The following is a 14276-nucleotide window of genomic DNA, read 5'->3' on the forward strand; positions in this document are numbered from 1 at the left end:
AACTCCTGCCCGCTCCAGGCTGTGTACTGTCTGCTCCCACCCCTCACACCCCTGTTACTGGGCTCTACCTTCTGCTGGGAAGCCCACCAGTTGGCTTTGACTGGTCTGTGGACACTCAGCACTGCCCTGGCCTCTGTTCACCTCTGTTTCCATCACGGTGGACACCCAGCTCTGTGTGACAACCTCACATCCTTCCAGCCATCCTCAGCTCCCAGGAGTCCTGGTCCAGCTCCTTCTTTCACACCTCCTACCATCCAGGATGCTTTTAAACAGCCTCTGAGTACCACAGACAAGCTGCCACTCCCCCAGGCCATCTGCTCTGATGCTAGCCTAGGTCCCTGCATCTCGGCTGCTTCCAGGAGGAGGTGCCTCCTGGGCAAGGCCCTGAGTGACCACCTTAGTGTAGTCATGCTCAGAAACTCAAAACCAGGTCCTGCTTCCTGTGAGCTCGTGAAGATTTTGGAGACATGGTCGGAGAGCTGACGCTGACTTCCTAAATCTGCTCCCAGGCCATTCCAAAATGTCTGCTCCTGAGAGAAGGCCCGAGTACCCAGCAGTTGTCCCCTGCAATGGGGTGGGATGGCACTCATGGCACGAGAACTGCGGGGAGCAGGGACGTCTCCCATGGTCTGTTTCACTCTCTTGGCAAAAAGACCACAGACCAGTGAACAGTTCTGATGATGAAACTTTGCCCAGTTCTGACTCCCACTCTCTGTGGTCAGGAGCAGCCTTGGGGGGATGCTTGTTAAGAAACAGCTAGTGAGACTACACGGCAGAACTTTGTGTCACTGAAGAACGTCGTAAAGTCTCACACCAGGACCATTTAACTGTGTGACGCTATTCTTCTCTGGCACAAAATGTGCCCCCAATCCAACAAGATTCCAGTTGCTCCTTCGTTTCTGGGCCTGATCGTGGGTGGGATAGAAGGAAATTCATGACTTCAGCCTCTAATCTGGTAGGACAATCAGGCACACACTGAGCTCTCTCTGTCTCTCACGGCCAAGGGAGGGGGACCAACTCAGAACTGACCTGGGCCCTGGTCACATCGAGGACAACAGGTTCCCTGCGTCAAGATGGAGTCCCTGGCTAAGCCATCTGTCTGAGGGGGCGGAGATGCGGTGGGCAGGCATTCTAGGTGCGGGCAAGAAGAGCGGAGGTGAGGGAGCAAGAGAGCCCATGCATGTTTGAGGAGGACAGGCCAGATGGTGTGGGTGACAACGGCCAATTACTCCTCCTTTCTGTGCTTCCTCTACGTTATTAAAAACCTGGGATATTACCCACAACACTCCAAATTATTCTGAGGGCAAAATGAGTGGATACGCACAAAGACTCTTAACCTAGACCTCTTGCCTTCCCCGGCCCTGCTCAGCCCTGGGTCCTGGCGCTTCTCTTGCTCTTGGAGGTAAAGGATGGTCTGCCGTGTAGCCAGTCACGTTCTTGGATGGCTGTGCCCTGTCAGGGAGGCCGTGGGCAACCAGGATGTGTGCTCCGTCCCTGCCGCAGCCTGAAGGCCATGCTGGCAGAGGCCAGGCCCCCTGTGTGTCTGAGGGCCACTGGCAGCCTCCATCCAGAGGGGAGAGCTCTGAACCGCTAAACAAGTCATCTGGGTCTTGCTGTGACTGGGTGTTTCCGTGGGAGCACGTTCACAATACTCGGCGGTGACCCCTGAGCTGCTGATCACCGGGTGGGGACTCTGGGTGAACTCAGTGCAGTGGCTCTTGTCCACCCATACTGCCAGCCCTTCAGGATTTAAACAGGCAAGGCCGTGTCCATGGATGCCCAGAGATCATAGTTGGGTGGCATTCTCCTGGAGGACATCCCTACACCTGCCCCTCTCAGCCTCAGCTTTCAAAGCCCCCAACAGAAATGGCTCACACAGCCCAGGAGGTAACCACAGCACAAGACTGCGGATGAGAGCACAGCCATCCCAGGGGCAAAGGTCTATGGGCTCGGGCCCAGCCGGAACGTAGGACAAGTCAGGAATAACATGACTCAGGGTGTGACGGACGGATCTCCTAGACCAAGGACGTCAGCACCACACAGACCCGGAAGTCACCTTGGTCAGCAAGGGACCGAGTGGGGGTTTTGTATGGCCAGGTACATGGACCCTTATCCCGCCTGTCAGAACCCATCCTGGTCCATCAGGCCAGCCAGGGAGGAGTGGCTGTGAGGCACCTGAGGGAGGGTGGGGCCTTGAGGGGACTTCTGACTTGACAAGAGTGAAGAAGGAAGTGCAGGGGCTGGGGTCCTGGGTCACAGGGAGCAGGAGGGTGTCGGGAACGGGGCCCAGCTGGAGCCTGGACGGCTGCACCACAAGTGTTCCCCTGGAGAGGAGACGAGCAGGGAGAGGACTTCGGAGCTGGGGACAAGTTCCCAGCAGGATTCCAGGCCAGGGAAAGGGTGAGCATGGAGCCCCAGGGGGACACTGAGGAGGGGAGGTCCTGCCTGCCCAAAGTCCCTGCACAAATGACCTTCCCCTGGCCTTGTCCTCTCCACACGCACGGTTTGATCTCCTTACGTGTTTTCCCCACTTAGAGCTGATGCGTTTCCAGTGGCTGAACTAGAAAACTACAAGTTCCCAACATGGGGTCCAGAGACACGTCCACAAGAGACGCAGGAAATGTTTCCTCTCCCTCCAGAGTGTGGATGGGCAGCCCCACCCCTGGGGCACAGATTGGGCCTGGCAAGTGGTGGCTTTAGGGCCCCCCACATTTCCGTGGTGGATGCTCGGCCTGAGAAAACACCTCGTCCTCCCATCTCAGGGGTCTGAGGGGCTGTCTCTGCTCCTGGCCCAGCTTCACGATGCTGACACGGACCTGTCCTCTGAGGAGGGGCACTTGGGGGTCTCCTTCAGCAGCCAGGGAGGGGCTGCACCTTCCCCCCTCTCCCACACACAATAATCGGATGACTGCAAAATGTCTTACTCCAGTGAGGAATCTGAGAGTCTGGACAGCGTTTAAATTAGCAAAGAATGTGAAAGAACCACCACTCCCAGGCTCTAAGAGAAACAGGACTTTAATACAACAGTCTGCAAATCTGGCATGAACTATTTACAAGCAGTGATTCTCACCCCTACAGAGATGGAAATTGGCCTCAGGAAGGGGTGGCAGGCGGTGGGGCCCTTGCACCCTGAGTGCCCCAGCTGGCTTCCCAGTGCTAAGGAAGAGGACATACGACCACGGGACACTCACTCCCTCCTCAGCTTCATGATGGCCGTGCTCTCTGGGCCTGGAGAGATTTGCTGGCCAACTACGAAGGGGGCTCCAGAAGGAAGGACAGGATGTAGCTACAGGACAGAGTGGCACCTGTGAGCCTCCCACAATCCACAGCCCAGGTGTCCCTCCCAGCATCTGCCCAGCAGCTGGAGTCCAGGTGCCCTAGCCATAGCCATGGGACAAGTCAGGGCTGACAAGGGAGCCATGGACTCAGGCTCTCCGGACTGGCCAGAAGGGAGAGTCCACCTGTTCCTCCCCATCTCCTGGCTGGCCTCACCTCTCATCCTCACTGAGCTGCTCCATGTCCCAGAACCAGGACCTGAATAGCTCCTGGGGCTCTAGGTTGTAATTCTCTGCAGCCTCCTGGAGCTGAACAATCTCAATCATCACGCTGTGTTCCTGGGACCAGAGAAAGGAGACGATGCCGACAGAGCCTGCTGGGGATGCTGCAGGGTCTTCAGGGGGTGAGGAGTGGGGCAGGGGACTTGTCCTGGGTCCTTGCTCGCATGGGACCCTCCTTCCCTCCAATTCCATGCAGGTCCTACCTGTTCTCAGAGATGGGTATAAGCCCCTCCTGCACAAAGTTTCGCTTGATGCCCACCGCAGCCCCCACCCCCCTACTGGATGGGTCTCCTGATTCTCTGTCATCCAACACTCTCAATAAATGTAAGACACAGGGGGTGGAGCCCATGAGAGTTCTGCCCAGGGGTGTCTCTGGTTTCAACACCCCTCTCCTCCCTGACATGGAAGGCCACAGCTGCTCACCTTTTTCTTTTTCTCGTGGTTGATCTCATTGCCCTGGAAGGCAGACAGCAAAAGTCCATCAGAACGAGCCCCCTAGCTATGACAAGCCCCCGGGTGCACCCCTTCTCATGGTGCCCAGCTCCAGGTCCAGGAGGGGGCTGGGCATGACAGAAAACAGGACTTGGACCCAGGCCAGGCTCTGGGCTCCAGAGAAGGGGGGATATGGGGGCCGACACTCAAGGACCCTGTAGCCCAAGCCTCTCTGATGACAGACAGGGAGGCTGAGTCCTCAGGCAGGAAGGGACAGCTCCAGCAATGTGCTGCCTGACTTGGAGGCCGACTTCTCTCTCGCCTCCAACAAAACCCATGCGGCTCTGCAGGCGGGCAGCTCTGCTGCTTCGCCAGCCTGGGGACCCGGGACCGGCTCCACGTGGAACCTTCGTTCCCTCATGCCTAAGAGGGGCACACTGTCCCAGCCCACAGGGGAGCCTGGGAGGCTGTCATGACAGGAAGTTACCACATTCTGACCACTCAGGTCTTGGTGCTGTGACTGTGTCTTCCCAAGTCCCAAGCTGGTCACCCCCTTCTGGCACCCAGGCTCACTCACATTTACATAATCCTCCATGGCAGTGTCGAGCATGATCAGGTCAGTTAGCATGCTGCCCAGGAAGGGGACGATGCCCTGTGCCATTGGGATTAGATGGGATGAGCCCCTGGTCTCAGGTGTCCCCATGACCCTCCCCTGAAAACTCCTCATGCTCAGCCTCCTGGCCCAGCCCGGGGTCCCCACACGGAGCAGCCTCAAATCCTTTATAGCCGGACCTCAATCCCCACCCCTCACCCTCCAAGAACACCAGACTCCTCCTGGTCACCTCCCAGGGCCTGCTTTTGGCTGGTCACAGGGCCTTTAATCCTTGGCCCCTCCACTCTCCCGACCCACCCTGCTGCAGCTCCCCAGGCCCTCCTCCTGGTCACTTCTAAGGGCGGGTGTCAGGCTCTGCGGCAACAGGAGGAGGGCTGCAGGAGGAAGGCCCCCTCTCTGGATTGGAGCCCCCAGCTGGGAGGGCAGAGTCCCCTCCTCTGACCTTGGAGCCCCTCCCCACAGGCGCACTCACCTTCTGCTGCTGCCTCTTCCGGCCTCTCTGCAGGGTCCTCAGCAGGGTGGCAAACTTGGAGGGCTGCTTCTGCCAGGACTGAGGACAGGGTCAAGGAGGCCATCCTCCCCTCACCCCACTTCTCCTCAGCCCCTCTGACCTCAGCCCTGGACGTCTGAACCAAGTCAGCTGGTACCCATGCTACTCCATCCTCCAGAACACTCTGATTCTAGAACAATCCTAGCTCCAACACTCTCGCTGTGTGACCTTGGGCCGAACGCCTGTCCTCCTTGAGTCAGCCTCCTCGTCTGGAAAGTGTGACAACTCCCCCTACCTCGCAGGGGCTCCTGAGGACTCAGCGTCAGTCTACATGGTTCTGGCTCTCACCCCAACCAGCGTGAAAGGGTGGGGCGGGGCTGAGAGGACACTTCGGTTTCTCTTTCATGTGAAGCCTATGAGGTCCACTCAGGAAAGATCCACTGAGCACCACCAGTTTCCTGGACACTTCCCATAAGCCACCTGGGCACCAGTTACTGCTGACTAGGACCCAGGTGAGTGTTCCTGACAGGGACAGACTAGCAGGGACCGTGGTAGGGCCAGTGGGGAGTCACACATGCACAAACATCTGTCATGCTCCAGCCATTCAGACTCAAGGCTGGGCAGCCCATTTGTCCACCTGGCCTGGGGGAATGCCTGGCAGTGCCCATCCCGAGGGCAGGCAGGGAGCCCTCCTCGTGGAGAAGTGGTGAAGACAGAAGGAGCAGTGGGGGCCTGGCTTCCTAAAGACACACTGAGCTGGTTCAGGGAAGAAACATACGCCCGTCCAACCCATCCATGCAACAGCCTGGAAGAATCTAAGTGCTGACAGCGTGGACCAAAATGGAAGGCAGCCCCTGCTCAACCGGCCAGCTCGGCATCCCCTCCGGGATCAGCCCAGACACCCCCACTTCCTGCCATGACCGGGGCTTCCCACCCCACAAACACCTCCCCCACCTGCCCATGGACCAAACATACCCCATCTTCCTGTTCATCCAGGGAAGACTGGAATTGTACACAGAAACTCCAAGTGAGAAATGACCGTCCACATCCTGCCCCGTCCCCCTTCCCCACACCCCGCCTCTCCCTCCACATGCCAGCCTCCACTCTACCTTGATGAGCAGCTCCCAGCTAAGGGAGTTGTCCTCATCACAGAGCTTTTTAAATTTTCGGCAGCTCTTCCTGAGGGGGGAAAGGAGGAAGGAGAAACTCAGGAACAATGGGGCAGGGGTCATAAGTGCAAGTCCCTTCTCGATGAGAATCTGGAAAATCCAAACTGCCCGAATGAGGATTTTCGTGGGGGTCCTCTGAGCACTGACGTCACCATGGGACTGCAGAGGGGGCTCTCATGTTGGTCACCTGGGGCTGCCACTGCCCTTTCTGTGCAGCAGCAGTATTTTGACCAGTTTGGTTTCCGACTGGGCACAGAGTTCTGTTGCTGTATGGCAAATACTTGAAAATCTCCACTTTGGTTCAACCTACTATGTGACAGCCAGGGAACCTGATTCCTGAAGCAGAACTGGGGGCCTAAGTTGCCAGTGAGGATCAGGGACACTGCACACCCAGCCAGGCCCTGTGCCCAGGGCTTACTGCCACCCAGGAAGCTCCAGCCGATGAGAGGGCAATGGCAGACACGTGGGAGCTCCCTCCTCCCCCTGGTCCTCCTGCGGAGAGGCCTCCCCACCTGGACACTTTCCCCCAGGTCTTCTTCAGTCTGTGTATGGGCACGCTCTGCAGAGCCGAGAGGACTGCGTGCAGGGAGGAGATGTTCCTCAAGGCTCGGCACTCCTGAGGAGGGAGAGGAGGAGCTGGGAGGGGGAGCAGGAGCCCTGTCTGCTCTGGCTTCAGTCCCCCTCCCTTCCACTCTTCCCTCCTGAGTGGGACAGATGACCAGGGTGCCAGGGTGGGCACAGGTGGACCAAAGAGTAACACTTCCGGGAGGAGGAATTTCGCTCAAAGTAGGAAGGAGCCAGGGAGGAAGTGAGCATCCCACCACTGGGACATGCGAGTCAAGGTCAGTGTGCCCTTGACAGGAAGGACCTAGCGACTGTGCAGGGGCTTAGAGTGCAGCCTTCAGTCCTGAGAGCTGATCAAGGAGAAGGGGCAGTTCCACGGCTCTGGAGAGGGTCTCCCCCCGCATACCCTGGCCACCTCGATCCACCGCTCCAGAACCTTGGCCCTGCCCCGGGCCGTCACGTTTGGGTCCCCAAGGCAGGACGTCATGACGCACTTTACTACTCTGTTGAACTGCACCACTGTGGCCCAGACGGTGGGTGCCACGTTCTCATGTCCGGGCCGGTTTCTTTTGCCCCAGGTGGAGCCCAGACACTCAGAGGGCTCGACGTTCTTGAACACTTCCTGGGGAGGAGGGGGAGTGTCACTAAGCCCTGCCACAGCCCAGCTGAGTGTCCAAGCAGGAGTCACCGGTCTAAGGAGGGGCTCAGGAAGCTGAGGATGTGTTCTCAGCGTGGTGGGAGCCCCTCGCTTTCATTGTTCTTCCACTGAGAGCACCCAGCACAGGAGGACCCGGGACTCCAGACTGGTGGGGAAAGGACAGGAGCATTTACACACAGCCCACCCCCACAAACTGCAAGCTCCAGAGGGCTGCTCCGCTTGGCTCCTCCCAAGGGGGCAGCTCCCTGCATCCTGAGCATCCTTGGTCCCAGGCCCCATTCCGCTGCACATTCCCCTGTGCCAGCTACACCCACGGGCTTTGGCAGGTTGTCTCCCTTTTAGTGAAGTACACGACTGGTGCATCACAAATGCTGAGGCTGCTGAGCATCCCGAGCAGATGGCTGGGCCGCCTGAGTTCCTGGCTGCACACAGTGAGTTCTCCTCCCCGACCTCTCGGGCCAGGCCCCACCAAGCTTCCTCTGTGTTCTACTTCACTCCATGTGCTCAGCCCCTCTGTCCAGCAGGTCCTCTTGGTCCCCATCTCTACAGTGTGAGGGTGGAACACGAAGGCTGGGGAGTTGCCCAGATCCCATGGTTGGGAAGTGGTGGAGCTGGGATTGGGACCCAGGTCACAGGAGCCGCCACAGGGAAAAGCAGGTCTGGGCCAGCTGATGGCATAGGGGTGGCCTGCCCCACCCCGCCCTGAGAGCCCGGGTGCTCACCACGTCAATGGCCGTCAGCTGTTCTGCCACGTCCCTTGGGGAGAAGGCCATGAGGCTAGGCTTCCCATCGGGCTGCTTCTTCCCGGTCACTCGACAGGGGTGGGAAGCCTCTGGAACCGGAGCTGATTCTGCGGCTGTTACTGGAGCCTGAGGTGGAAATCCCAGCAGACCCCTTGGTCCCATTGAGTCCAGTTCAGGACCTGGCACTTGGGCTGGGGCTGCTGATGGCACTCGCTCGGGGTCTGGAGCAGCTGAGGGCGCTGCTGCCGGTTCCAGCGCTAGAAGTGATGGCAGAAATAGAACTGGAGTTCCGTCCAGCTCCAGATGTGGCCCCTTTTCTGCCTCTGCACCTGGCAGAAGTGCTGGAGCTGGGGCAGGAGCTGGAGAAAGAGAAAGGGTCAGCTACATAAGTTGCTTTCCATGTGCCTTTCCCCAAACAGGAAAGATCCCACTGTCTTTAAATGAATCCCCAGTTGTGACCCACCCACTGGGGTAGTCTTCCAAGCCTACGGTCTCCCTTACCCTCTGTCTCCAACTCAGTGGCCTGGAAAAGGTCCACCTGGATGAGAAGAGGGGTGGCCTGGTGCTTCAGGACTGAGCCAGGCAAGAGGTCCTGGAGATACGCCAACGTCAGGTTGATCCTGGAGTGGCGCAGCATCTGCCACATATCCTGGGAGTTCTCCTGAGGCCGGGGGCCCCAGATGGGAGAGAGGGCACTGGGGAGAGGCATGTGTGAAGAGAGTCACAGGCCTGGCCTGCTGTTCCACACTGTGTTCCCACAGCACCTTCTCTGTGCCTGAGCCCCAGAGGGTGGACCAGCCACTCCAATCCCTGGGTGGCTGTCCTTGCACTGGAAGGCCTGGTCATCAGCCAATCTAACAGAGAGCCTGTGTGAGTCTGGTCTTCCACCTGACACTCTTTTCCCAAAGGGCCTGGACATAGCCTGCCCCATCCTCCACGCTCGAGCATCAGGACTGAGGTTGGAGGCAGATTTGTGACCAGGCTGCTCACCACCTACTGTTCTGGGCCCCAGTGGCGGTGCTTAGGAGAGGTGCATGTGCAGAGGGCAGGGAGAGGGAGAGGGAACTGTGGAAGCGAGGAGTCTCTCAGTGGCCGACTCAGCCCAGCCTCTCCTCTGCTTCCCATGGCGGGACTGGCACCCCATGAACAGGTCTCTTTGATTCATTTCCTCCTGTAGGGAAGACCGCAGACCTCAGGCCTCCCACAGAAACCCCAAGAGGTGTGAGATCCAGGGTCTGCCAGTCCATCCATAGCCACAGTCCCCATGGTCTCCTAGCCCCTTCTGTGGACACAGGAGGCCCTCCCTCTGGACCCAACACCACTCATGGTCTTAGTTGGTCCTTGAAGTCTGTCATCGTGGTCTGACTAGGAGAGGATGCGTCCATATCTAGAGGAGGCCAAGAGGGTGTGACATCTAACGTCCTCTGGGCATCAATACTCATGATGCCCAGAAGTGAGCTTCTAGCTCTCAGGCTAGAATTGAGCCCCAGGGATAGTGTCTGCTTCCTTCATTGGACATCCTTAGTGTGTAGGAAAGGGTATGAATGTAGTACGAGCTTAACATATAGTATTGAATGAATGAACCCCATCCAGAGCCTTCCCAGAATTCTGAGTGGGCCTGCGCCTCCTCTGCTGCCCACAGAGACCACTGCTCTGGCCGCACCGAAGACAAGGACCAGGATCAGCTAGATGGACTCGCTAAATTGTCTTGCCAATAGGAAAACAGTTTGCTTTCATGTACTTTTCCACACTCAGGAAGGCCACAGGCCAGCGAGGGGAGAGGCAGGGAGTCTCCTCACTGGGGACGGAAGCTGTAAGCGTGAGGACACGCAGCATGAGCAGCAGCCCCTTCTGTGGAGTCCGGCACCAGGCAAGCGTCTGCCGTGCTTTCTCCCATGATTTCCTTCAGTGACCCTGTGAGGTTCATCCTCTTACCACCCCACTATTCGGATGAGCAAGGTGACGCTCAGAGAGTTGTGGGGACGTTCCCAAGGCACACGTTTATTAGGTGGGAGACTCCTGCTGTGCTGTGGAGGGGTGGGCACTCACCTCTGGAGCAGCTGGTCCAGGACCTGTGGGGTCGGGTAGAAGGCCTGGTACACACACGGGAAGGTGGTGACGGAGATGGATATGCCGTGGAAAGATGGTTGCAGGCAGCCTACCACCTTCTGCACTGCGCCTGCCTTGAGGGTCAGCATCGTGCGGGCCTCAGCCATGGACAGGGTGGGTTCCTTCGCATACCACGTGGAGAAGGAGGGACACAGAGTCAGTGGAGTCACCATGAACCACCAGGGGCATCAGGGTCTGGAGCTCAGACCAGAACCTCCCAGCACCTCAGGAAGTTGTGCAAGAGGGACGAGAGTCCGCCTTGAAAATGGTTTTGGACTTAAAAGTACAATTTGATTTTTAGGGGAATGACAAACACTCAGTACCTTCAAGGCATTCTGTGACCTGAGGAACAATTGTACCTCTGTGCATTAAGAGCCTGAGGTAAGAGCACTATCCCAGGGAGTCACCAATGAACATCCCCACCACAGACAGGAGCAAAGAGATGATTAGTGACCTTCCGCCAATCTGCGGTTCTATGTCATGGCAGACCTGGAAAACTTAGAGTCTATTCGGACACGCTTAAAATGTGCCCTGCAGTGTTGGCTCAAATGGCAACAGAATTGGGTCATGTCAAGGTCCAACAGCATCGAAAGGCTGAATCACTGTGCAAAATGTCCTCCTCTGTGGAATATGATGAAGTCACTTAAGGCCTCAGCTCCTGACCTGAGCGGCCTACAATGAGTTGCCGTGTTCTGTGCAATGACAAGTAGCAGAGAAATGTATAGGATCCTGTAATCCCACCGCCATCCTCTTTATGTGTAAATCAGCCCAGCAAGTGTGATGATTCGTGAGGCTTGGAGCAGGTCTGCATGGACAGTGGCCTGAGTGCTACACAGCATCACAGCCGGGTAGTTACATCAGTCAAAACAGGAGCAAAATGCTCAGGTCCTCATGGCCTCGTGAAAAGTGATAAGAACATTAAACATTTCCTCTATGATTCCAAGAAACGTGAAGAGTGTCTTTCCACCCTACCCCACAGCTGGCTCGGGAGGAGAGGAGGCCCAGACTCCTTCAGGAGCAAGGCCGTAGGACACTCCGTTGGGAAAGCCCTGTGAGGGCCCCAGGGGTGTGCTCAGATTCAGACCTGGGTTCCAGGCCCACGCTGAACATCTTGGGGGGGTGGGGGTAAAGACCTTCTGCTCCTGCTCTCACCTCAGACCGGCACAGGATGCTGCTGGTGGCCTGCTGCTCCTGCCCCTTGACTAGGGAGGGAGAGAAGTCGAACCCAACACATAACTCTTCAAACATCTCCTGAGTGGAGTTCTGGAAAGACAATGCCCGGCAGACGGGCCAGGAGGCATCAGGAGCCTGCTGGACATCGCCATAGGGGGACACCCCCATGAGAATTTCTGTTCCCTAGTTCAGGCACACAGGGACATCTGCACAGACATCTGACCAGGGAGGGAACTAGATGAAACTTCTAAGGCTCGGGATTAACACAAGGGCAGAGGAGCTTGATCCCCAGCACCCACCTGCTCAGCTTGCCAGCCTGGGGTATGAATATCACAGACTCACCAGTTTTACAGCACGTAACAAACTGCTCTGATTCGAAGTGTTTTGTGAGATGACAAGGTGCAGAGAAATGTATAGAATCCTGTAATCCACGCCCATGCTCTTTGTGTGTAATCAGCCTAGCAAGTGTGATGATTTGTGAGGCTTGGAGCAGGTCTGCAAGGACAGTGGCGCTGAGTGCTACAGCTTCCCAGCCGGGAAGTTACATCAATCAAAACAGGAGCAAAATGCTAAGGTCCTCATGGCCTCGTGAGAAGTGACAACAACAGTAAACCTTTCCTCTACGATTCCAAGAAACATGTGGAGAGTGTCTTTCCACCCGAGCCCTCAGCTGGCTGGGGAGGAGAGGAGGCCCAGACTCCTTTGGGAGTAAGGCCGTAGGACACTCAGTGGGAAAGCCCTGTGAGGGCACCAGGGGTGTGCTCAGATTCGGACCTGGGTTCCAGGCCCAACCTGAACATCTTGGGGTGGTGGGCGGGGAGACCCTCTGCTCCTGCTCTCACCTCAGACCGGCACAGGATGCTGCTGGCGGCCTGCTGCTCCTGCCCCTTGACTAGGGAGGGAGAGAAGTCGAACCCATCATGTAGCTCTTCAAAGATCTCCTGCGTGGAGTTCTGGAAAGACAGTGCCCGGCAGATGGGCCAGGAGGCATCAGGGGCCTGCCTGCACATCGCCACAGGGGGACACCCCCATGAGGAATTCTGTTCCCTAATTCAGGCACAGAGGGACGTCTGCACAGACATCTGACCAGGGAGGGAACTAGATGAAACTTCTACGGCTCAGGATTAACACAAGGGCAGAGCAGCTTGATCCCAGCACCCAGCTGCTCAGGCTGCCAGCCAAGCCCCGGGGTATCAATATGACAGACTCACCTGGCTGACAGCACATAACACTCTCCTCCTGCCCAGGAAGGACCCACTCCTCACCTGCTGCCTTCCCGCACAGCGCCCACGCGTACACACACACACCGACACTCACACACAAACCCTCACACAAGGTGCAAGGGCTATGGGGCTGCTCAGGTGGGATCCGAGTTGTGTCCTGCCCTACAGTGGGCTGCCCTGGGCTGCCCCACATTACCTTTGGGTACCTCCTGCCAAATTGGCCATGAGGCTTGATCCGATGTCCACAACAACACAACAGTCTCACACTCTGGGCTTTCCTGAGCCTAGAGCCTCTGAAAACTGGTACACAACAAGTAAACATGTTGTACTCTGAAGTTTCTCCAGTCAAATGAACTGGCTAGGGGTCTGTCTCTAGAATTAACTGCCTGGTTACCAGAGTTCTAAATCTGTTGGGGTCTATCGCCAAGGAAGTGAGGTCACTTTTTCAAGATTCCATTACCTGGGCTGCTTCCTGTACTCGGACCTACCCAAACCACCCCCATGTCTTCTTCTTAACTCTACATGAGGAGCTTTCACAGCCCCAGCCACAGCTCCCTGGGAATGTGATGAGGGTCCCAGCTTTGAGGAGGCAGAGCAGAATTCAGACCTCCTTTATCTTACCAGTTCTCTGTCCTGGAAAACTCATTGTGCCTCTCAGGGCCTCCCCAGTCTCCAAACCTTCACAAGGGGAATCCGCCTAGAATCTACTTGCTAGGGACATCATCAGGTGTATATGAAATAATATCCATACCACCTGTGAGGTGGTGTCAAGTGCAAGTAATGCACAAAGAGATGGAAGAATTACGAGAAGGGATGTAGCATGAACACCACTCAAACCAGGCCTGGGTTCAGCAATGCGCTATTGCAACAGGCACTTCCTCTCTTGGCCTCATTTCAATGTCAGCACAAGGAGAGGGTTGATGAATGAAATCCAGACACTGTCATCCTCTGGATTCAAACCTCTCCATTGTTTCCTCTTCTGTTTAGAAAGAGACCCAAGAGCCTCATCTTGATCTGTGAGGTGGGCAGCCTTCACCGTGGCTCCCAGAGATCCCCACCCGTGGTACACACATCCCTCACAGATTCCTGTGTGACCACTGAGTGCTTAGTGACTGGCTCTCGCCAACAGAACACAGCCAATGTGGACGAGTGTCATGTCTAAATTTTAAACACAGAAAGTCTCTCACTTCTTTCTTATTCCCTCTCTTAAGTTCCGTCTCTCTCTCTTTCCCGTGTCTCTCTCTCTCTCCTGTCCCTGAGCTGTGGAATCAAGCACACACGTTTTGAGCTGCCATACACAGAGGCCCACATGGGAGAGAACCGAGGCAGCGCCCAGGCCAACAGACAGAAAGGAACCCATGCTCTGAGTCCAAAGTGCACCTCGACTCCTTTGAGTGAACCTGAGAGGAAATCCTCTGCCAGTCGAGCATCACTTGAGGCCGCGGCCGCGGCCTTGAGGCGTCTCGAGCAGAAGAACCAAGCTAATCTCTGTCTGATTCCTCAACCACAAAAATTGTGAGATATGAGGCATTTGCCGTTTACAGA

General features: G+C 56.7%; 1 protein-coding gene across 4 annotated transcripts in view; it reads right to left on the bottom strand.

Moving 5' to 3' along the window:
* LOC138919062 (ral guanine nucleotide dissociation stimulator-like) overlaps window positions 1–13197 on the bottom strand; it is a 31680-nt gene extending 18483 nt beyond the window's left edge. The window contains exons 1-15 of one of the 4 annotated variants that reach the window (XM_070243070.1): window positions 12928–13196; window positions 12351–12461; window positions 11488–11598; window positions 10276–10457; window positions 8728–8921; window positions 8206–8585; window positions 7232–7447; window positions 6774–6877; window positions 6202–6271; window positions 6068–6094; window positions 5075–5152; window positions 4567–4641; window positions 3981–4013; window positions 3493–3614; window positions 2998–3286 (exon numbers count right to left, since the gene is read on the bottom strand). In XM_070243070.1, the coding sequence (XP_070099171.1) occupies window positions 3250–3286; window positions 3493–3614; window positions 3981–4013; window positions 4567–4641; window positions 5075–5152; window positions 6068–6094; window positions 6202–6271; window positions 6774–6877; window positions 7232–7447; window positions 8206–8585; window positions 8728–8921; window positions 10276–10457; window positions 11488–11598; window positions 12351–12461; window positions 12928–13053 (1866 nt within the window). In that variant the 5' untranslated portion in view covers window positions 13054–13196 and the 3' untranslated portion in view covers window positions 2998–3249. Of the gene's footprint in view, window positions 1–2997; window positions 3287–3492; window positions 3615–3980; window positions 4014–4566; window positions 4642–5074; window positions 5153–6067; window positions 6095–6201; window positions 6272–6773; window positions 6878–7231; window positions 7448–8205; window positions 8586–8727; window positions 8922–10275; window positions 10458–11487; window positions 11599–12350; window positions 12896–12927 lie in introns of those variants that run through there. The other 3 variants (XM_070243069.1, XM_070243072.1, XM_070243071.1) reach the window with 3 other exon arrangements.
* Window positions 13198–14276: the final 1079 nt, after the last annotated feature.

This window comes from Equus caballus, chromosome 19 (genome assembly GCF_041296265.1).
Source record: "Equus caballus isolate H_3958 breed thoroughbred chromosome 19, TB-T2T, whole genome shotgun sequence".
Lineage (NCBI taxonomy): Eukaryota > Metazoa > Chordata > Mammalia > Perissodactyla > Equidae > Equus > Equus caballus.